Below are 23728 nucleotides of genomic sequence, written 5' to 3'. Positions count from 1 at the left end.
ACATTTAAAATTCAAAAGGGGCCTGTCTTGGGACAAAGGATAAAATCCTGTTTCTCGGGAAAGACTTCATTAAGATTCACTACGAATTGAATCAGCCAATAATCACATTTTCCCATCTCACAAATAATACAGGTAATCTTACTTTTAATTAGATGCATCAGCAGTTTTTATACTCCTGAATGTGCGTTAAATGAACTAAGCCTGAAAAATACAGTTTCTTGAGCACCGGCATATTAGAATGATTTCAGAAGGATCATGTGACTGAAGACTTGAGTAATGGCTGTTGAAAATTCAGCTTTGCCATCACTGGAATAAATTACATTTTAAAATATATCAAAATATAGAATAAGCATTTTAAATTGTAATAATATTTCACATTATTAAGTTTTTTACTATAGCCTTGGTGAGCCTTTCTCTATTCAAGTAAATGAGAGCTGTACTAGCATGACTGGAAACGGACCAAGTTGGCTGCCGAACGACCCTTCAAAAAAAAGTCCCCTTCCCGTCAAAAGATAATTGGCCCAATAACTCATTCATATACTCATGCAGCAGCGCATTGCAGTTTGTGTCTGTTTAAACTGCAACTGTGGGTGGTTAATCAATAAGATGCAGGTGTTTGTTCGCCCCTTTGTGTCCTATCTGATCTGTTCATGTAATACTTGGCATTTACATAATGAAGATGATTTTGTTCTCAGTTGAATTGTTTTTTGATTGATCAAAATGAAAATCCAATATACTCAACACAGAGACATATTCAAAGAGACACAAATCTCTAATAGTTCATCTAAAAACCTACAAAAAGTGCTGTTGCAAGCAGCATGAGAAGGCATTGAGGGTTAATTAGGGAATGGAAGATTTAAATGAGATTGGTTTGGCTAATATGATTTCTGGAGCGCAATAAAGGCTGCAAAGCAATTTAAAGAGAGATGTTCTTTCCCCTCACATCAGCACATGGGTGCCAGCTCATTAATTCTAAAACAACCTGAGTATCAATTAAAGTAGTATTTACCAATGTGATAGAAGTGTCAGCGCTCGCGAGATGGCTGGAGAGGCGAGGAGCGGAGAGCGGAGGGAGATGGATTGTAATATCAGATAGAGGAGATCTGTCGAAATCGTGACAGTTCGTCAACCCCGTGGCAGTTCTCCAAAATAACATGAGTAAATTCCCCAGATTCTCTGACATAATAAAAGTGAGGGATGCACATGCTCGGACGATTACGGTATTCGTCACAAATCACATTCCGTGACAGTTTTCGGAGCTAGGGTTGTGTGTTTCTCCTGTGTACAGGCTGCATTCAGCCAGCCTTAACTCTCCCTGCAGATGTCCGTGATCTATACTGACCGGGCTGATTAAATCAGCATTGACTAAGAATTGAGTAAGTAATTGTTTTTTCTTCCATGTTGTCCACTGAGATCAGGGATGGAATATCTGATTGTGGAGAGAGAGAGAGAGATCAGTACGAAAGGGATAAATGTACTGTCATTACCACAAAATAATACCACAAAAGTATCTTTATGAGTGAGTCATTTGAATCATTCAACTGATTTGCTCACAAATGCTGATTCATTCATTAACGAAAAACAGTAAGTGACCAACTTTTAGAGCGAGTCATTGGATAATTCATTTCAACCGATTTGTTCAAAGATGTAGATTCAGGAACGAAACAAGTGAATGTCTTTCCTGAATAATTCACTATTTTTTTTTAAACCAAAACACTGAATCATTCAGCAAATGAAACACAACTACTGCGCTGCTCAAAGATGCACAATGGCTCTGATGTGGCTAACCATAATTATTTCTGTTGTTTGAGCAAAAACAGACAGAGAAACCAGCAAGATTGTGTTTAAAAATGCAAATGACTCAATATTAACTTCCTTTTTTAACTTTTTATAAATGCAATATAAAATACTCATGTTGGCTCCTTATTCCAATATCTACAAACTAAGTAGTTCCATACACAAGAGGGTCTTTTGAGGTGCTTTTTGGTTTTTCCTTCCTTTCTTACATACTTGTCCATTGAAGTGTTGTATACATTTGATTCTAATTGGTCCGTTATGGCATAATGTGGGCAGATATGAAAGAAATATCACATATTGCACACATAATACCATGACTTACCAATCAGAATCAAGTATTCCAGAAATGCAGTATAATGATATCTCAGTATATATTTTTTTCAGTATATCAGGATTGATTTAATCCTGCAGGGGTCTCGCTAGACTGAGTCAATAGTGAGCTTTTTGGCAAAATACTATCCCTAAAGCTGCATTATGAAAAGTAGACATGCATTAGAAAGACGGGTGAAAAGAGATGATGCCAAACATTGACTCAAATTTAACACCTTCATAAGTCTTTTTACCCCCTGAGCTGCATATAAACCCCCTGTGTGTGAGAGGAATCATTTATGATACATTACACAAACACACACATTTATTCCAGGCCAGCACAGATAGCCTGGGGTGACAATTACTCCAACACCACCAAATCAGCATTTAATTGCTATAAAAGGCCATATTAGCAAACATTGTGTTAAGTAGTTGACAAAAGACATGGAGAGAGAGAGGGGGAAATAAATGGGGGTGAGGGGAGAGTAAGACGGGATAATTAATCAAATTAAATTCGTAGAAATGCTCTGGTGTTATATGGCAGAAGATTGTATTGAATTGTTTATTGCTTTTTACTTTTAAAAAATTGGCAATTGCATGGTCACCAGGGTTGAGAGCCATTCAGAACTGAATTCAATAAATGGCAATTCAATTCCTGATTTGAATTGATTAGAATTGAGGTAACAAAGATAGAAAATTATGATTGTAATTTGAATTTAAAGAGGTAAATTAAAAAAAGATTAATGAAATTCAAAGAAATTCATACGTGTTAAATGTTGTTTTTCTGAATGAATTAACCAAAAACATGTTAGCATACACAATACTGAGGTATTTTCAGAAACATCAGACTGTATTAACAATCACTGTTTGAAATGGCAATCATAGACATTTATAATTAAATCTAAATAAAAAAATAAAAAAATAAAAATGACCCACACACTCACCGGCCACTTTATTAGGTACACCTTGCAAGTATCGGGTTAGGTCCCGATCACACCTAGTATAGCCTATATAATTTGTAAATAATATAAACATTTTAAATGACTAAATACATACTATATAAACACATACACGTATATTTTTGCCCTAATTTTGAAGTAGAATTTTGAGGAATTTTGCCCAACTCTTGGCTACTAATCTGCTAGAAAACCATCATTCTTCTAAAAGTTCCACTTTAATCGGTGTGTTTTGCTGAGATGTAATGACAGGATGTTGAAGACTGACAAAGAATGAGTACATTAACCTGGCTTGCAACAGAGAAGAAAATGTAAAAAAGAGGCCTACATAAAGTTCCCCAACTTGATGGCAGACAGCGGGTGAATGAACTGACTGAAAGGAGGGGGAGGAGGTCACATCACAAGCTCCTGTCTTAAGACTGACAGACAGGCTCTTGAGTGCTTTTCAATACCAGTGGGGACTGGATGGTGTCCCAGTGTGCCAGACCAGGCACAATGTACCAGGCTCTCCCCCGCAACTACATATAACATCGGCTCGATTACAGACGTTCCTGCCACTCAAGCTTTGAGCCATTACCTGCCAGTGAGCCAGGCGTACTTTAAAGGCCAATACTCATTCCCAACAGGTGCTGCAGCCTTAGATCTTCCTGAGCTATGATGAGACATCTGCGCACGTCAAAGGAAGAATGATATCAGAGGAGTAAAATGTCAAGCCTTGCATTTGAAAGAGGTTCGGAGTGGGTTAACTGGCTTTTTCCCTACGATGTGTTTGCTGACTGATTCATGTCAAATGTTTACAATCCAATTAAAAGACAACAAGCTAAAGACAGTAAGCTTGCACTAAAACTAGACAGAAATTGTCAATATCTGGACAGAAATATACTACTCTTTCAATGTAGATCAGTGCGTTACATTTTTGTAATTTTTGACATATCAAAGACAGCATAAGAGGAGGAGAAATTAGGCTAGGTTACTAGCCTAAAAAAATATTTCTGGTGTGATTTAAGCTGGAAAAACAACATTCATAATGCCAGAATTTATTGCTAATTTAAAATGTTATCTAAACAAACAGTTTATGTCTAACAGGAGCTGTACTTTTTTGCCTGTTTCTTACACAGAAAACAGCTGCTCGGGAGAATTACCAGTTGAAGAGACTTTAAATTGACATTTACATAACCTGTATTTCTTTACTTATAAAGAAGCATGTGTTCTGTAACCGGACAGAATTTCTTTCTTTACTTATTCTGTAAGGCTTTACTTCTAAAAGTCAAGACCTTGGTGTTGCTAGCACAATAGGAACACTTTTACACTTTAGATGCATCTGCACTTCAAAAGACATCTGTAAATAGTACAACTAATTTACAATGACAAAATCATAACATATACGTACATGACAGTAACATAAAGCAGTAAATAATGGAAATAAAATTAATGGGGAGAGAAAAAGAAAGAGAAAGAAGGATTTTTTTTAAATTAAAACCCTCACAGCTATCTGGTTTAGTGAAGGGTGTCAAATCAGCTCCTGGACAAAGCTGACCTTTATTAAGAGAGGTATTTGAACAAGACACCACCTCACCAGTCTCACTATGGAAGCAAGGCACTCATATAAAGAGTTGGACTTTTCCCCTTAACAATCCAGGAGAAGATGCAAATTAGTAGTGCACACATCATAGATGAACAAAAATAACCTGGATGTTCTGTGTTGACTAGTGAACGTGATGTACATATGCATGTAAGCACGTGTTCAGCAGCCAAATTGAAAAAAGAAATGTTCATTTCTGCAATTAATTTGGACTGTTTACCATGTAAAAATAATCAAGTCAACGGGGTACGTCAACTGTTTGGTTTGTAGATCTATTCCACCAAGACCAAACATATCAACATTGTCATATGCATTACCATGCTAAACACTAAGAGATTTGTCATGACAGAAGTATATACAGTCATGTAAAAAAGAAAGTATACCCTTTTGAATGTTTTCAGGACCAAAAAAAAAAAAAAAAAAAAATCACCTGGTCCTTGGCAAGTACTTTGAAGTCCTCTGTTCCTTTGAAGTCAATCATTCTACAGTGAGGAAGATTATTCACAAGTAGAAAACATTCAAGACAGTTACCAATCTCCCCAGAAGGGGACTTCCCAGCAAATCCACCCCAAGGTCAGACCGTGCAATGCTCAGAGAAACTGCAAAAAACCCAAGAGCTATACTGTACATCTCAGACTCTACAGGCCTCAGTTAGCATCTTAAATGTTAAAGTTCATGACAGTGGAATTAGACAAAGACTGAACAAGTCTGGCTTGTTTGGAAGGGTTGACTGGAGAAAGCTTCTCTCTAAAAAGAACATGGAAGCACAGCTTAGGTATGCAAAGTTGCATCTGAACAAACCATAAGACTTCTGGAACAATGTCCTTTGGAGAGACGAGACCAAAGTGGAGATGTTTGGCCATAATGCACTTCACCATGTCTGGCGAAAACTAAACACAGCATATCAGCACAAACACCTCATGCCAACTGTCCATCCTGCTGATTTTTGGCTTGTTTTGCAGCCACAGGACCTGGGCACCTTGCAGTCATTGAGTCGACCATGAACACCTCAATGAACTGAAGCAATGTTGTAACGAAGAGCGGGCCAACATTCCTCCAGAGCGATGTGAGACGAGAGACTGATAAAGTCATTTAGAAAGTTATTACTTCAAGTTATTGCTGCTAAAGGTGGTTCTACAAGCAATTAAATCATAGGGTGTACTTAGTTTGTCAAACATGGCGTCTCCATTTTGGCTTTATTTTTGTTAAATAAACAATGATACAGTGTAATATGCCATGTGGTGTTGTTCATCTGAGGTTGTATTTACCCAATTTTAAGACCTGCAAAAGACCAGACAATTTTTTATTATATCCTGATATGTAAAACCATAGAATTCAAAAGAGTGATTTACATTCTATAAAAAGATTTACATTCATATAGTTAATATAATTTTTATACATATATATATATATATATTTATATATACTGTATCTGTAAATATATATATATATATATATATATATATATATATATATATATATATATATATATGTGTGTATATATATATATAAAAAAAATTGTATTAACTATATGAATGTAAATCTTTTTATGTAAGGTATGCACAGCACGTTTGCATGAATATTACCAAAGGGCAAACTGCTTCTCCTGCACAGATTTTTCCACAACGGCAAGAAATTCATTTGCATTTTAAAACACTGTTTATGTGAAAAAAGAAGACTTTAATGGTTTCATTTAAACAGGTAACAGGGTTTGGATGAACTAAGCAAAAAAAAAAAAAAAAAAAAAAAAAAAAAAAAAAAATATATATATATATATATATATATATATATATATATATATATATATATATATATATATCTTCAAAAGAGTAAAAATTTCATTCATTCTCCACAGTCTTTAATTTCCCTCTGGCTTAATCGGTGAGGCCCATGCAAACTAAACATTCTGCTCCCAACCAAGTCCCGCATGCCCACAGATGAACATTGTCTGGGCTGTTCCAGGCCTATATGACCTCCTGCAACCTACAGCAGAAGGGAATTACAGAATAAAGAAATTGTCCAAGTCCAGGCAAATTGAAATAAAATGAACAATATCTGGCATTTGCCTGCTCGAGATCCAGAAAGTTGGAGGCAATCAGAGCTGTGATAAGTGTACTTGGAGAGATGCACGGATAAGGAAGCTAATTTAATTAATGAGTCTAGTTCCCCTCTTTTCATTACCACCCTCGTTAAATGTATTGGGGCATGACAACATGGCAAATGGGAAATGAGATTAACGCTGTCAGATTCATAGCCCTCACCAGACTAAGCTAATCTCTACGCGGGCATTTAGCGTTTCCTTGTCTTACACTCAAACACAATCTCGCAAGGAACACACACATGTAGTCCCATACCCCTTTTCCCTCTCTGCACTGAAATAATGAGGCGGTGATTAGCTGGGGTCTCTGCTGGGATAGAGGTGAGGCTAATATCTGGACCTGGAGCTCTGCTCCCGCACTTCTGTAAAGCTCTGATAGAGACACATGCTGGGCTCAAGCCAAGCACATCCACCTTATCAGCACACAGGCCCTCCCTGAAATACGACTAGAAATACTAATTGAGGCTGACTGACATAGTACATCAACAAAAAGGTCTAAAACAGGACAGAATGAAGAAATGCGATGGGTCTCATTCACTAATAATTGCGGCTACACTAGAGTTTACGCTACATCACAGAGTGCTGTGAATCCATTGATTTCAACGGGGATAGTGTGTCAGAAGGAAGCATTCCCACTATTTTCAAACTTCTTATGCGTGCAGAAAAGGTTCTTATGCAAATTTTCACAGAGATTCACAACAGGTGTGCACGCACATAAATGACTTCTAACCATCGTTCTAATATTGAATTCAGATTATTTGAAATGAGGGAGCTCATACCTGCAGATTGTAATTAGCCCAAACCAAGGTGGGAAATTAATTTGGGGCCTCCAGCCACAGTGAAGTTGTTCTGCTTGGCTTCCTTTCCGACTTCATTTGAAAAAACTAAATCAAGATTATCCAAAGAAAATGTATGAGAAAAAGAGAACATAACATGAAATGTTGCGTTAGCAAATTTATAGAAATTAGGAAAAAGTATTGTAATTTTACTACTGTAGCACAAAATAAAATAAATAATATACTTAAGAAACATTGTTTTTCCATTTCCATTTATTTCACAGTGCACATGTAATACAATAAGAATATATTACTTTCTTATGGGTGATAATAATAATAATAATAATGCATTATTATTATTATTATTATTATTATTATTATTACTACATTCATACTGTTTGGCTTCTTAAAACCTTCTTAACAAGTGTGAATTTAATGTGGAGTGAGACATTTTCACAACTAAAAAGAGGTTTCACTCCACTTTAAAGTCCAGGTACAAGTCAATGTGAATGTTTTACTCTTTCAATTTGGGCATTAAAAATGGGTATTTTTTTTTTTTTTGTAGTTTTTTTTGTTTTTAACTCTTAAAGGGCACCAGATTGATGCATTTTTCAAATGTACAAAAATACCACTAGACATACCACCTGTGTTTGACAAAATCCTGTTATATATATATAAACTCTTTATATTGTCTGAAGACATGCGTTTATGCATGGTTAGTGAATGAGGCGTTAATCCTTAAGAATTCTTCTCCATTAATCCTCAAGAATGAGGAACAAGGTCCTTTTGAGTATTCAAAAGGAGGCTCTTAATTACTGAGCTTAAGAATATCACAGTATGGAGCCTTTGAAGTAGCAAGACAGATGAGTGTACAGTACAGCTGGATCATACTCATGAAATTAAGTCCTTATCAGGCATCATCCCCTGCTATTTGCCCTAATGCTGTAATGAATGTAGTGCGATACAGCACCCTAATCCACAGAAAAAAAAAATTGACCTCATATTGAATCGGTCTCGGGTACCCGGCTACAAGAACAGAAGTTTGATAGCTTACATTGCTGGGATTCCCATCCATTAATAGCACGATCATGTCGATACAGATCTCTGGAATTGTACCGGCGGTTCATCTTGTGACATCTTCTGGCCATCATTTGCTAGAAAAGTGGAGATGTCTATAGAATGGAGTGATTGAACAACTCCCTGGTGAGACTGCTATTAGCAACTTCCCTGAGAGAGAAGCGCTGTCACCCGCCTCACCAAGCGCATCTGTGTTTACCATCAGACTAACTCAACCCTGCCATGCCTGGGGAGCCAAGCTAATGGAGCCCATTAATGAGTCTGATGCAGCAAAGCACGCCGCTCCTTCTAATCAATGAGAGGAAAGTGCACTAGTGTTTCTCAGATTTGTCACAGAGACAGGGAGGAGGAGTGGCTCTCTGAGCGCCGCTGAAGACAGATGGCAGAGCGGGAGTCCCAGAAATGGATGTGCTACACCGGCATGAGTCGCGGATAAAGGCAAAAGTGCATGATGTCCAAGACGCCACCAAGAACTGTGGTCTTATCTGATCATCAAGATTATCGTAACACTGATTGTTGGAATTTGTAGATTTTGTAACAACTAATCAATAAAATTCAAATTGATCATGAATGTATGTGTGTGTGGTTGTGTGTGTATATGTGTGTGTATAAAATATATATATATATATATATATATATATATATATATATATATATACACATACATTATATATATATGTTTCTATAATAATAATATATAATAATAATATTTATATAATAATAATATTATTATATTGTTTATATAATAATATTTATTGATAAAGAATATTTATATTATTTAAAAATTTATATTTGCTATTAAACAAATTAGGTTGAAATTTAACCATATTTTAATGTAATTGTACATGTAAAGCAATTTTTATAAAAATAGTAACTTTAATGGGATCACAAAAAAAAAGAAAGAAATGAAAGTTTGTGTTCCTGCTGAACATCTAGGGGTTGGGTTTTACTGTGTTAATATCATTAATAATTAAGTGATTTAACCCATCTTGCCGTTAACTTATTTTTATTTCAAACATTTCTGCACACAATGTATAGCACATATTCATAAATGTTTTCATACTATTCATTCATGGACATACTGGGTTGTATGTCATTTTTATTCACTTTATCAAGAGTACAATTGATCGATAGTTGCAGGCCTCAACATCTAAAGAATTACGAAACATCTCAACTTGAATAGACTTCCAAACGCTCTTATTCTGTGGGAGGGAAAAAAATGCTATAATTGAAGGACAGCAAGCTGGAGCTTCCTTCCACACTAAATATGAATATCAAATGGAATAATTGAATTTTCACTTTAGCCTCATATGAATTATTTCACAGCCACGTCTAATTTCCTCTTTAAGCGCTTATGTATTATTCCTCGGAATCGCTACTCTGTGACCCTCCAATTGCCTCACACAGCAAAACGAACGTGGCTGCAAGGACATGAGCGCAACTTTGAACCTTGTGGTGATTAAAATCTTCTCTGACTATGACAGTTCAAGTGTGTTCGGCTCAGGCAGCTTAATGATTCTTCTCTGATCATAACCTTACCCGCATGGCTCTTATGGAGCAGAATCAGATTAACATAACTATATATAAAACTCCACAAGTCATCAGTGCAGTCATGGCACACCAGCACTACTGGCAGTCCACAGCTGATAATGAGATACTATAAAATGCCCTGTAAATCCTGCATCTTGTGTTAAAGCTGGTTACATAGGAGCATGCATCCATCTTTGCAAAGATTGTATGCCCTCTTGCTAATCAGAGATGGGATGAGTCAATTATATGAGCTGTCTTTGTACAAGCGGCATCAAATTTGACCATATTCATGCCAGTTTTTAACAGGACAGTTGATAAAAAAAATAAATAAAAAATCTCATTATTTATTCCCGCCAATGTCATTCCAAATCTACGCTGTAATCTTTCTGTGGTACACAAGAGAAGTTTAAGAATTTTAACAATTTTTCCCCCCGAAAGGTCCTAGTGATCACGCTTGTCATCCTGAAATCAAAGAAAAGAAATTTGCATCAACATGAGTGCGTGTAAAATGTGTATTACATTATATTTATTATATTATATTATATTATATTATATTATATTATATTATATTATATTATATTATATTATATTATATTATATTATATTATATTTAGAACATATATATTATATTATATTATTCAACCAATATACATGCATACATTTTTTATTCAATATTGACCCTTATGATGAGTGGAAATTCAGTTCCAAGTGAGGAAATTAAAGAGGAAAAACAATACAATTTGACAGGGTAAATGAAAGACAAGTTAACAAGCGTTTAATTTCTCTCTTTTTTCCTTTTGAAGATATTAAACAAGCCTGGCAAACCCTCTGACAGTCGACAGCGAGTTCAGGGGACAGGACAGAGATGGAGGAAAAAAACAAAAAACAAAAAAATGCAGGAGATTTCAAATGAGAGGAGGATACGATCCATCTACATATTGAGATCACAGTGAGCTTGAAACAGACTTCCACTGACTCCAAGACCACAGAGAAGGAGAGGCAATGCAGGTGGCACGGCCTTCACAGCTGACTCATTTCCCTCATCCTCTCTTTACAGTTCATTCTAAACCCAGCCAACGGTTTTACAGAGAGTGTCCTCGGAGATGAGTTTCGATTAACCTTTCAATACAAAAGTAATCTCGGCTACCTATTCAGCCTTTTCAATTGCAATTTTTCTATCTGTAAAATAATCAACAGTTGAAAGGGGGGAGAGTGGCTGCAAGTACACAAAATCGTGCCTGGTAAAGCGATGCCGTTGTTGAGACGGTTGTGCTGAATGTAGAGTGGATGGAGCAGGGTGCAAACAGCACTAAATATGAGGACTACAATACGGCATGTTGTCCATCACTTATGGGTCCTTAGAGTTGTAAAACAAGACAGGGTTTTTTGCTGCTGGCATGAGGTAAGATACAGAACTAAAGGTGACAATGTTTTCACTGTCTCTCAGAGATCACAAAGTTCCAAAACCTACGCAAGCAACATTTTAAGGCATCATAGATGTGTTCTCAATGTAAAGGCTGTTCCAAAAGTTTGGCAGCAAAAAGTTGGTTTGTTTATATATACAGTGGGGAGAACAAGTATTTGATGCACTGCCGATTTTGCAGGTTTTCCCACTTACAAAGCATGTAGAAGTCTGTAATTTTTATCATAGGTACTCTTCAACTGTGAGTGACGGAATCTAAAACAAAAATCCAGAAAATCACATTGTATGATTTTTAAGTAATTAATTTGCATTTTATTGCATGACATAAGTATTTGATACATCAGAAAAGCAGAACTTAATATTTGGTACAGAAACCTTTGTTTGCAATTACAGAGATCATACGTTTCCTGTAGTTCTTGACCAGGTTTGCACACACTGCAGCAGGGATTTTGGCCCACTCCTCCATACAGACCTTTTCCAGATCCTTCAGGTTTCGGGGCTGTCGCTGGGCAATACGGACTTTCAGCTCCCTCCAAAGATTTTCTATTGGGTTCAGGTCTGGAGACTGGGTAGGCCGCAGGACCTTGAGATGCTTCTTACGGAGCCACTCCTTAGTTGCCCTGGCTGTGCGTTTCGGGTCGTTGTCATGCTGGAAGACCCAGCCACGACCCATCTTCAATGTTCTTACTGAGGGAAGGAGGTTGTTGGCCAAGATCTTGCGATATATGGCCCCATCCATCCTCCCCTCAATACAGTGCAGTCGTCCTGTCCCCTTTGCAGAAACGCATCCCCAAAGAATGATGTTTCCACCTCCATGCTTCATGGTTGTGATGGTGTTCTTGGGGTTGTACTCATCCTTCTTCCTCCAAACACGGCGAGTGGAGTTTAGACCAAAAAGCTAACCAAATTTTTGTCTCATCAGACCACATGACCTTCTCCCATTCCTCCTCTGGATCATCCAGATGGTCATTGGCAAACTTCAGACGGGCCTGGACATGCGCTGGCTTGAGCAGGGGGACCTTGCGTGTGCTGCAGGATTTTAATCCATGACGGCGTAGTGTGTTACTAATGGTTTTCTTTGAGACTGTGGTCCCAGCTCTCTTCAGGTCATTGACCAGGTCCTGCCGTGTAGTTCTGGGCTGATCCCTCACCTTCCTCATGATCATTGATGCCCCACGAGGTGAGATCTTGCATGGTGCCCCAGACCGAGGGAGATTGACTGTCATCTTGAACTTCTTCCATTTTCTAATAATTGCGCCAACAGTTGTTGCCTTCTCACCAAGCTGCTTGCCTATTGTCCTGTAGCCCATCCCAGCCTTGTGCAGGTCTACAATTTTATCCCTGATGTCCTTACACAGCTCTCTGGTCTTGGCCATTGTGGAGAGGTTGGAGTCTGTTTGATTGAGTGTGTGGACAGGTGTCTTTTATACAGGTAACAAGTTCAAACATGTGCAGTTAATACAGGTAATGAGTGGAGAACAGGAGGGCTTCTTAAAGAAAAACTAACAGGTCTGTGAGAGCCGGAATTCTTACTGGTTGGTAGGTGATCAAATACTTATGTCACGCAATAAAATGCAAATTAATTATTTAAAAATCATACAATGTGATTTTCTGGATTTTTGTTTTAGATTCCGTCACTCACAGTTGAAGAGTACCTATGATAAAAATTACAGACTTCTACATGCTTTGTAAGTAGGAAAACCTGTTTTCTCCCCACTGTATATTAGTGCTGTCAACGTTAACACATGCGATTATTTTTTGTCCAGTTTAACGCGTTAAAATTTTTAACGCAATTAGCGCAGCATCTGTATTTTGTCATCCTTTGGCTATAGCATTACTTTATATAATCACGCTCTTATTCATGCAAATGCTTTTAAAACATTCAAGAGCGACAAGACAAATGAGAACGCACTGCCTGTGAATGTCCTATATATATCAGGGACCCACTGATAGACACCTGCTTTCAAATGCTCCCGTGTGTATCTGTGCAAGAGCATGCCTAGTAAAAAAAAGTTAATTTTTTAGTTTCTTTAAACCAAAAGTTAGGATAATTGTTTTTTTTAATCTCTGCTAATGTGGTAAACTAGGAAGCCCGTACTTACACATTACTATAATATTAAAAGTTAACAACAGAGCCCAAACTATTAGCCTAAATTCAGTTGCTATTTATTTTTAGATATAATAATTAACACTAAAATAACAAATTGTATGCAAACATGAAAACTGCACATTAGGCAGTTTTGGCATTAACTTTTAAATCTAATTGTGTTTTTCGTTGTTGAAATATAATAATTTAGCCTACTAAGTGGCTGTCATTTTCATGACAGATTTATTTAAACATTCATTAAATAATCAAGACATCACTAACAGGTTAAGTTAAATATAATGAATATATAGGCTAATGTAGTGCATATATTTAGTGAAAGAGTTCATTTCTCTAACAAGCTGTGGACACTGAATGACTTGCCTGAGGTAAATGTAATGCTACGTGACATTGTTTACAAGCTGTTTTATGTCTATCCGCCGTTGGAACACTGATTGAGAAATTACATGAGATATGATACGTTTCAGTAAATTGTACTGTATCTTTCAACATACCTTCAGATGTTCATTCATGTTTATTGCAGCCTTGATGAGCATGAGAGACTTCTTTCAAAAACATGAACAATATTATATACAATATTGTATGATACATTATCTATACATATCACTTGTATGTACATGTACAATGTATGTATACATTTTATATGCATGTCAGGAGCGTAGAATTTAGTAGGGACGCTAGGGACGTGTCCCTACCAATATCCAGAGTAGAGACCTGCGCGGGACACAATTTTCAGTCCCGCTCCCGCAGTGTTCAGTCCCGCTCCCACCCGCTCCCGCAAAGATTTGTCATTTTTAGTCCCGCTCCTGCCCGCATCTGTGATATTATGTCCCGCTCCCGCCCGCAAATGCCCGCAAGATGGCAGGCAGGATGTATGTTCACTTTCTGTCTCACGAAAGGTCTTGGAAAAAAAATGCGATTTGTGTCCGTTGTATGTTAACACCTTTTGGCATTTATCGCAGCAGGCAAAAGGTAGTTGATTCCCCTCTCCATCATGCACAACCGAAAAAGACTGCCAAATGTCTGATTTGAGGTTTCGTGATTTTTTTTGTAGTAAATTTGCCTTTCTTTAGAGAAGTGCTTACATCTGAAGCGCTTAGGCCTATATCTGAAGCACTAGAGGTGCTCTTTTCCTCGTCCATGCTGTCTATTTTGAACTTGAAGCTTTTGAATTCGAACACGGAGCAGCGGGAAGGAATTGTCTCTAAACAAGTGTGCGTGAGATTAGGCCCCGCCCTACCCCAAACGACAACATCCAAGTTTAGGCTGCTTAAAACGTTTTTATTGCTGCCAAACAGAATCTCCCTCACAACCACAAATTATGTACGCTACTTTAATCATTTATATATTTTACTTTACACTCATATTTAATTTGCGGGAGTGCAGCGTATCATCCCCCCCCGCCCGCACCCGCAAGTGCACCTTCATCATCCCGCCCGCTCCCGCAATGACCTTTCAAAATTTGTCCCGCGCCGCTCTGTTTTGCGTCAGGTCCCGCGGGACTCCCTTTCAAAATTTAGTGCAGAACTCTAGTTTGATGCCTTGATTCGTGTCTTTTGGCTTTACCTATGTCAGCAGCAGCATGCGGACACACACATATACTTCCTTCACATGCCTAGGTAGACCTACTCAACTTTAACATGACCTGACATTCCCAATCCCAGCAGGCATTCCGTCTTTTAACTGATGTGATCAAATATTACACTGAATGAACTGTAGGATAGGCCTAATTTCAAAACTAATTCAGATTTTCCAAAAACTCAAATGGCTTGATATAAAATACACCTTCCAGCAATTTATTTGTTTATTTGCAAGTTTTGGAACATCTGAATAGGCCTATTTTGAAATTAGGCCTGGCCTACAGTACCATTCAGTGTAATGTCATAGTCACTCACGTCATTCAACAACTTCTCTTCCTCCCCACCCCCAAATTTCACCCATCCCCATCTGGTCACCCTACAGAATGTGGTTACACAATGAGCCATAATAACTTATTTAGCTCTATAGCCAGTATTGTTAAATCTGTCATTACTTAGGCCTATGTTAGCTAGTCTAAAATCATGAAAGTTAATAATAATTACTTACTAGTGTAATTATTAACTGTAGTTAATTTTGTCTTTCTGGTGGCTAATTTTAAGTATTATTATTATATAGATTGTTGAATTATTTAGAATAATTATTAAAATAATTTATTAATCATAATCTCTAGGGAGATGACTGAGGCTCTTAACCCAAGATACAAGCCACCATCAAGGGATAGCTTGTCCAACCACCTCATACCTGCCTGGTATGAAGTGGAAAAGGCCAACTTAATTTCAATGTTAAGTGGTATCAGCAACATGGCCATTACGGCAGATGGGTGGACAAGTGTCTGTCAGGACCACTACCTGACAATCACTTTGCACTATGTCAGGCAGGGAAAAATTTAAGGCAAAGTGCTTTGTACCAAGGCAGTTTATCAGGCACAGACAGGAATTAATGTGGCTGAGGAGATTGAAGAAATACTTCAAGAATACAGGGTTAGGGAGAAAGTGGTGGCAGCAACGGTTGACAATGCTGCCAACATGGCTGTTGCTCTGAGGACCCTAGTGAGGACTATTGTGAGAATAGGCTGCTTCGCCCATACTCTGAATTTAGCTGCTCAGAAGATAATAAAATGCCAAAGCATCTCCAACTGGGCAGCAAGAGTGCGGAGTGTCATCGTGTGGATGAAGAGCGTGAGCATGGCAAAGGTCGTCCTCAAAGAGAAGCAGAAACTCCTGAGTAAGAATTTTTATATTTCCACTGCATGCTAATATAACATTTTGATGAGATATATAACTAAATATATGCAACAAACAAATTGATGGTTCTATAATGTGGATTAGGTGATGTGCTAACAATAGATGTTTCTTTCTCTCAGACCTGCCTCAGCATATGATGATTTTGGATGTAAAGACATGATCTAATGATCAAAAGGTTCTATGAACAATTCCCCGCAATACAGGTCGCAGTTATGGACCCCAGATTGAGGAAACAATCAGATAAGGAAAAGTAAGCTTTTATGACCTACAAAATTATGACTGATTATATATCTTGATTATTGAGTAGTTTGCGAGACTAAAGGCTAGGGTAAAGTGCAAGGGTAGGGTAAATTGACATTTTAAATTTATTTGTACAGGTCATCTTGAGAACGGATGGGTAGTATGGGGAGATTACTGATTTGCTTGTTATGAACAATGATCGTTATCTATTATAGATTGGTGGAGAATTTACAGACTGAAGACATGAGGAGGGCAGAGGAGTTCCTTCATCTGATGGGTGTGCTATACACATCCACCCTCTGCATCTCAAGCGAAAGAAGTCCAACATGTGGTCAAATTCTGCCAATTTTAAAGAAGTTGGAGAAACACTATACCATCCAAGCACAGGACTCTGCCTTCACAAGGAATATAAAGGAAAAGTTTTGGACTGATCTCTCTGCACCCTACCAGGTACTTTGACTGACATATTCATGGAGGACAAATGTTCACTGCTCAAGAAAAATGATATCCTGATGTGGACGGGAATTTCACATTTGTCTCTGTTGAACATGAATCTTTCTTTCTAAATTCAAGAATGAAGAAGTGCAGATCTTCTTGGAAGAGGCAACAGTAATGGACCCAAGGTTCAAGATGAAAATTGAGAGTGATGCCATCTGGGAAAGGCTAAGAACAGCAGCAGTGGTGATGGCCATCACAGAAGAGGTATTTGACTGTCTGTCTGCTATTGTTATCATTTTACACCAATTTCATATATGGGACTCACAATTTGTTTTTAAGCAGGAGCAAGAAGAAGCTCAAACACTGGAGGAAGAAGAAGACCAGGAAGAGGTAGAAGAGGAAGACTATGTAAGCTCTGATCTCTGTTAGTTCATTACAAAGAGTGTACTACTAACAGTCCTCTCTAAAAGCAGGTTTGTAATTGTTGTTTTTTTTATTTCAGTCCCCACCTGCAAAGCACCGCAAGACAGCCTTGGAGGAGCCGTTTGAAGAGGAGGACCAAACGTCGCATTCAACTGTCCCGAAGCAGGCCCGCCGGACCATCAGGGAGCAAGTAGATTTGGAAGTGCAAATCTACAGCAGCCTTCCTGCCATTCCTATGTCAGGTGACCCTGTACTCTGGTGGTGGGAAAAGAGTGGCAGTCTGCCCCTACTGTCTGCTTTAGCAGAGAAGTATTTGTGTGTTCAGGCATCTTCCACTCCTTCAGAGCGGGTGTTCTCCACAGCTGGAGACACAATCAGCCTGGAGAGATCAAGGATCCTCCCAGAAAAAGCAGACATGCTTGTTTTTCTGCACAAGAACTGCTAGAAATGTTTTAATGTTAAATGATTAATTGAAGTTTTTGTGAACACAATAAAAGTTAAAGTTACAATGTAAACCATGATGCGTTGTTTACTCTTTTATAGTTTAGCACACATGAGTCGACTAAGTGTGATTACAATACAAAGCTTTGTTTTAGAAATGTTTACTTTTTTTTAAATTTCAAAGCATTCAACTTCTGTATTGATAAATTTGCACACTTGGTTTTCATTCTCTAAAAACACTTTAAATTAGACATCAAAGCCAACAACTCTAAAAGCCACCCTGTGTAAGTGTTCAGCAAATGGTACAGGTATCGATATGGGAATCGATAAGGAATCGCATCGATAAGCAGACTCGACAATGGCATCGATATCGATAATTTCTTAACGATGCCCATCCCTAACCATGTACCCATCCTCTGATGGCTACTTCCAGCAGGATAATGCACCATGTCACAAAGCTCGAATCATTTCAAATTGGTTTCTTGAACATGACAATGAGTTCACTGTACTAAAATGGCCCCCACAGTCACCAGATCTCAACCCAATCGAGCATCTTTGGGATGTGGTGGAACGGGAGCTTCGTGCCCTGGATGTGCATCCCACAAATCTCCATCAACTGCAAGATTCTATCCTATCAATATGGGCCAACATTTCTAAAGAATGCTTTCAGCACCTTTTTGAATCAATGCCACGTAGAATTAAGGCAGTTCTGAAGGCGAAAGGGGGTCAAACACAGTATTAGTATGGTGTTCCTAATAATCCTTTAGGTGAGTGTATATAAATATAGCAACATTTTAGGCTACACTGCTGCCTATGTGGAGTGTTCTACCATCACTTATGCGGTTTCATATCAGTTAGTGTACTGTCTCAGTGTGACAGAAGACAGCACGGCACTTCACTAGGTTTTTGAAACAGAGCATTTATTATCACAAGAACATTAACCCAACAGCAGATACAACGTAGGCGTCTGACATTTCAAAACAGTCTCCAAGTCTTGTATTGACCCCGACTCAAGCTTTGCTGACAGATGCCAGCTGCAGCTCTGACAAGTGTGCAGATAAGGAATAGAAAAATGCATTCCTACAGGCAAACACGTGCTGATGTTTTTGTAGAGAAACTTTAGCTGAAGTGATGATCGATTCCTTGTGATTGAAACCGTCCGACAGTCTTATTAATGGTGCATTAGAGCATCCGGTGCTAGAAGCAAAACCATCATCGAACAGATGTTGAATGAGTGACGCTTTCAAGAGGTCAAAGATATTGTCATGACAACGTCTGTTCGGTCCAGGTCACGTAACCTCCATTATGGCAACAGATGTGAACGGGCATCACATGTTGGCACAGGCTTGTGTTGAAAGTTGCAATTAAGTATGACAAAACAAAGATTTGCAACAGAGATAACTAAAAAGTCATCACCACACTAGAAGCCAAACAGAGATTGAACAAAGGCCACGACAACATCTGCTCGGGTAAATATGAAATCATGCTATTACCAAAATGGCATGAGATGTGTGGAAAAGTAATAAAATGTTGCTGGAGAAGAAAAAAAAAGAGATAATTTAACTGCTTTTTTAGAAATAGGCGCTAAGCTAACCTGCCTCATCTTTGTGTTATTTTTAACCTATTTTCCTCCTCTCCAAGGAATAAAATGACAGGAAATGTAAACATTTTAAAATAGAAGGTTTTTCATGGTCATTCTGTAATTAAACCAGACCGGCACAGAGAGAGTGGGAAGAGAGAGGAATGATGCCAAATTATTCACTGATAGAAAAAAATAAGTGAAATAAGACGACGACAACAACGAGGATTAAGAAATAACAATTGAAAGTCTTTCATGACACAAACTACTGAACCAGAGCACAGAGGACTCAATGCCAAAATAGTGTGTTAAGCCTGTCTGACCTGCCTGTAAAACCCCCATGATGCAATAATTTAGATTCTCTGCAAGTTGAATGCTGCAGAATATCAGATGGGAGTAAAAACTCAAGGACGATAGAAAATGTAACCATGTGGAGAAGCAGTCCTCATTCAAACATGATTTTGTGTAATATTAAGTATCTAAAATGTTGTTGAAAGCACATATCTAACTCTAAAGTCTAAGTCTGTCTTAAAAGTCTTGACCACGTTACATGCTCATTCCCATATGAAGGAAAAAAAAAACAGGCGGGGGGGAAATGTATTAGGACAAACAAACTAATATGTTTCCTTGCCAGGGGAATAACAAACATTCAGCTTTTCCATGCTCTTACATGAGTTGTGGGACAGCTGCCCAGTAAATCATTTCAGAAATGAGGTCACAACCAGGCAGGAAGTGGTGCGAGTTCTACTCTAATCAGTGCCACTTCAGGCCAATCCTATATACATATATCGGCCACCTATGCTAACCTAAGTCTTTCCCGACTTTGGTTTGATGCCAAGCCGATCAAAAATTAAAATTCATGTATGAGATTCTGGGTAAGGTGGATCATCCAATAAAGATCCAATATTTAGATGGGTTTTGGAGAGTTGATGGGGATAATCACCAACGGCTACAGGAGAGATTACAGAATGACCAATGAGATGAACAAACCAGCTAAATAGTCTACAGAAGGTCTATTTGTGTGCCAGAGCCTTCAATCTAGAGCAACGGAGCACTAATTTTATGAAGAAAAGTGTGTGACTGCTTTTAAGACATAACTTTGTGACGGAGGATTAAACATGGTTTAGTTGTAGAGTGTTTCAGCATTTCGGAGAGCAAACAGCAAAGCATTGCAGGAGATTATGGCAAATCTGATTACCATTATTTTACTTGTTACGCTTATGCAAAATTTCATTTGGAATAAGTCTTTAACCTTGACTTCTGTCAGCACTTCAGAGAGGAAAGAAATGTAAAAAGAAAAAAAGAAAGAAAAAGAAAAAGCGTTTCAAAGCAGAGACCAATTTACATCAATGCTAAGAAGATGCAAATGACAAATCAACAGAGATATGCAAATAACGTTGATCTGAAGTCATTACCACAACAATTAGTCTCCGCAATCATCAAAATATTTCAATAAGGATGGTTACAACTCATTGACTATTCATTATGTTCTCTAATTAGATCATAAATTGTAAAGATATACGACCATGAGCCTTTGACAGATACTTCTGGTGAGAAAACAGTACAGCAGAATTGCATTGATAAAAGTCAAAGTGCAAAAACTTCTGAAATAATTAAAATGTTGTTGGTTAAGCAATATGTACTCAGAAACTCAATGCTCCTTATTCTTATTCTTATTCTTATACTATGTATGTGTTTTTGTGTATGTGTTTTTTAATATGTATGTGTTTTGTATTGAATTATGGATCCCTCTGGGTCTGGAAATAAAAGTTTATTATCTTTATATACAGAATTCGCACACCACCCAAAGTAACCTGGTGACCCAAGGCACACAACACAAAGCTAACAATATGTTAAAATGTGTGCCTTGAAAAAAAAATGAAGCTGAAGATAAGACGCAATTCTGCAAAAAAATTAGATGAAAAAGCATTTGAAGACAACACAATTTAAGCCATTACTGTTTGCTAAAGTTAAATTGCTTAGTGTTTTTTTAAGATAATTTGTTTAACACCTCCGCAATCTGCCATGAAAGTTGATTCAGTGTTGGGTGATGCTCTTACATGCTCTGACAATGGAGCGATTCCAAAAACACTTTAGTATGCCCTCAAAATAAAAGCCTTCTAAACTTAACTAATGTGCCTGGAGTGTGTTTATTTTTTCTCTATCTTTTTCTCATGCGCTTAAATTACAAGTTTAATTTCCTTTTGCTGACGGCTACAACTTTCTTGGCATACCTGTGAAGCTTAAAGGAGTTAAAACTCCAGTCAATTTTAACATTGAGCTCATTTTTTTGTAAATTTGGAGTTCTGTCAGTACAGAGAACAACGACAAAAATCGGTGTTGCCTACACCGTGTTATCCTCTTTTTAAAATTTGCACCCTGTTGACTTCAATGGGGCAAGTTTTAAACCTGCTTTTAGCCTCTTAACATCCTTGATGTGTCATTAAAAGTGCACAGCCAATGTGAGTGATTCCTTCAGAGTGAACACGGGTGAATCTGACTGCAGTAGATGTGAAAGATATTAATAAAAATGAAGTTATTTCAGCCAGCGCACATACCTGTATTTACATCCTGTTTTCGGTCGAAGTCCACAGTAGTCGATTGTCGCGCGTGATCATAGGTAACTAAGCAACAGTGGAGAACTCGACAATCGACTACTGTGGACTTCGACCGAAAACAGGAAGTAAATACAGGTATGTGCGCTGGCCATATATAAAATTTCATATATAAAAATATGAATTTTTATTCATATCTTTCACATCTACTGCAGTCAGATTCACCCGTGTTCACTCTGAAGGAATCACTCACATTGGCTGTGCACTTGTAATGCACCGGAGTTCTCCTTTAATAAAACCCAAAGCACACTCCATCTTTTAAAGCATAATTTGTTAATAATGTTCCTCGCACACTATATAATATAAACATCATTTGAAGAACAATAGGGATTTCTGGGTAAATTATCCTAAATGGCACAGTGCCAAAATGTCCCTTCCCCTTGATCTGATGAAATAAACAGTGGTTGGTTGTGCATCCTGCTTATGACGGAGGGGAATGATTTTTTTTTTTGTAAATCCCTGGACGCATATATTTGTTGTATTCCATTTTATTATCTGTTAATGGCTCAGTGGTGCTGGGACTAAATCAATTTGAGCTGATCTTTAAAAGCCAGCGCATCAGTGAGCACATTAGCCTGATTTGCACTTCATTATGTGCACTGATGGGCAGTGCTGAACAATCACATCAGCAGGTGCAGAGCAGAGTAGAGGGAACCCAGGCAGGTAGAACAGCGAGTGTGTGTGTGAGTGTGTGTGTGTGTGTGTGTGTGTGTTGCACAAATAATTGCCTTTAGCGGATATTCCCCTATTCTTTTCACCACTAAAAGAGTGCTTGAAAACAGAAAAACACTTAAAAAATTGTTTGCTTTTCTGAAATGTGTCATCCTTTCTGCGTGCTTGCAATTCTTCGAGGATTGCTTTGGGATTTGCTATCTGGAGTTGTTGTGTTAGATTTCTTGATGATTTGCCAGGTAAACTTTTATAAGGAAAAACAAGATAAGTATGTGCATCAGGTTCAACATCTCCATTCCTAGATAATTTCCTCATTCCCTTCCAAAATGTGTTATTGCATTTTGTTATTATTCTCTGTAGAGCACCTTATAGGAATGAGGTTAAAATTGTAATTTAAAAAACAAACTGAAATGCACTTTTGGTATTTTAACATCAACTGTTGTATCTAAATCAGTCTAATTATAAAAAAAAATTAAAATATATAAAAAATAAACCTTGTGAAAAGATAGATTGGGTTAAAATTCACTATCAGCAAATATTTAATGTTGATATCTGGGAAGCATAATGTTGAGCTAAAAATGCACTTAATAAATAATTGAGTGTTTATCCAATTTATATCTTGCGTTTGGTTTAGGTTGTCATTCACCAAATCTTAATTTAATCTTTTGGGGAAAATTATATGAATGCACATTGATAAATCATGCAAATGAGGCAAAAATCCTTAAAATAATCTCTTAATTGAGCGGTTCATTTTGTAAAACCCTGCAAATAATTAGTAATGGGTTTTTTGTATAGTGGTTTTCCATTTAGTAAAAGGTCTGGTTAACAAGATTTGAAGAGCCTTTCTATTGTCTTCTACACACAAAATTTAAATACATCTAAAAA

At 37.6% G+C, this 23728-nt stretch overlaps 2 protein-coding genes across 4 annotated transcripts in view; one reads left to right on the top strand and one right to left on the bottom strand.

The window, feature by feature from the left end:
- The window catches only part of LOC311096899 (transmembrane protein 132C), a 150355-nt gene that overhangs the window by 65172 nt on the left and 61455 nt on the right, over window positions 1-23728 (bottom strand). The window lies entirely within an intron of this gene.
- On the top strand, window positions 17253-18027 carry LOC311096900 (E3 SUMO-protein ligase ZBED1-like). 3 transcript variants are annotated; one of them, XM_084136315.1, is made up of 3 exons: window positions 17253-17377; window positions 17456-17521; window positions 17616-18027. In XM_084136315.1, the coding sequence occupies exons 1-3, from the start codon at window positions 17288-17290 to the stop codon at window positions 17979-17981; spliced, it is 522 nt and encodes a 173-aa protein (XP_083992441.1). In that variant the 5' UTR covers window positions 17253-17287; the 3' UTR covers window positions 17982-18027. The 3 variants fall into 3 exon arrangements, with proteins under 3 accessions (XP_083992441.1, XP_083992440.1, XP_083992442.1); XM_084136314.1 differs by having other exon boundaries at window positions 17453-17521; XM_084136316.1 differs by lacking the exon at window positions 17456-17521.

This window comes from Abramis brama (genome assembly GCF_963993115.1).
Source record: "Abramis brama genome assembly, chromosome: 15".
Lineage (NCBI taxonomy): Eukaryota > Metazoa > Chordata > Actinopteri > Cypriniformes > Leuciscidae > Abramis > Abramis brama.
Note: the sequence above shows the minus strand (reverse complement) of the source record. Positions and strands in the feature narration are given on the sequence as shown.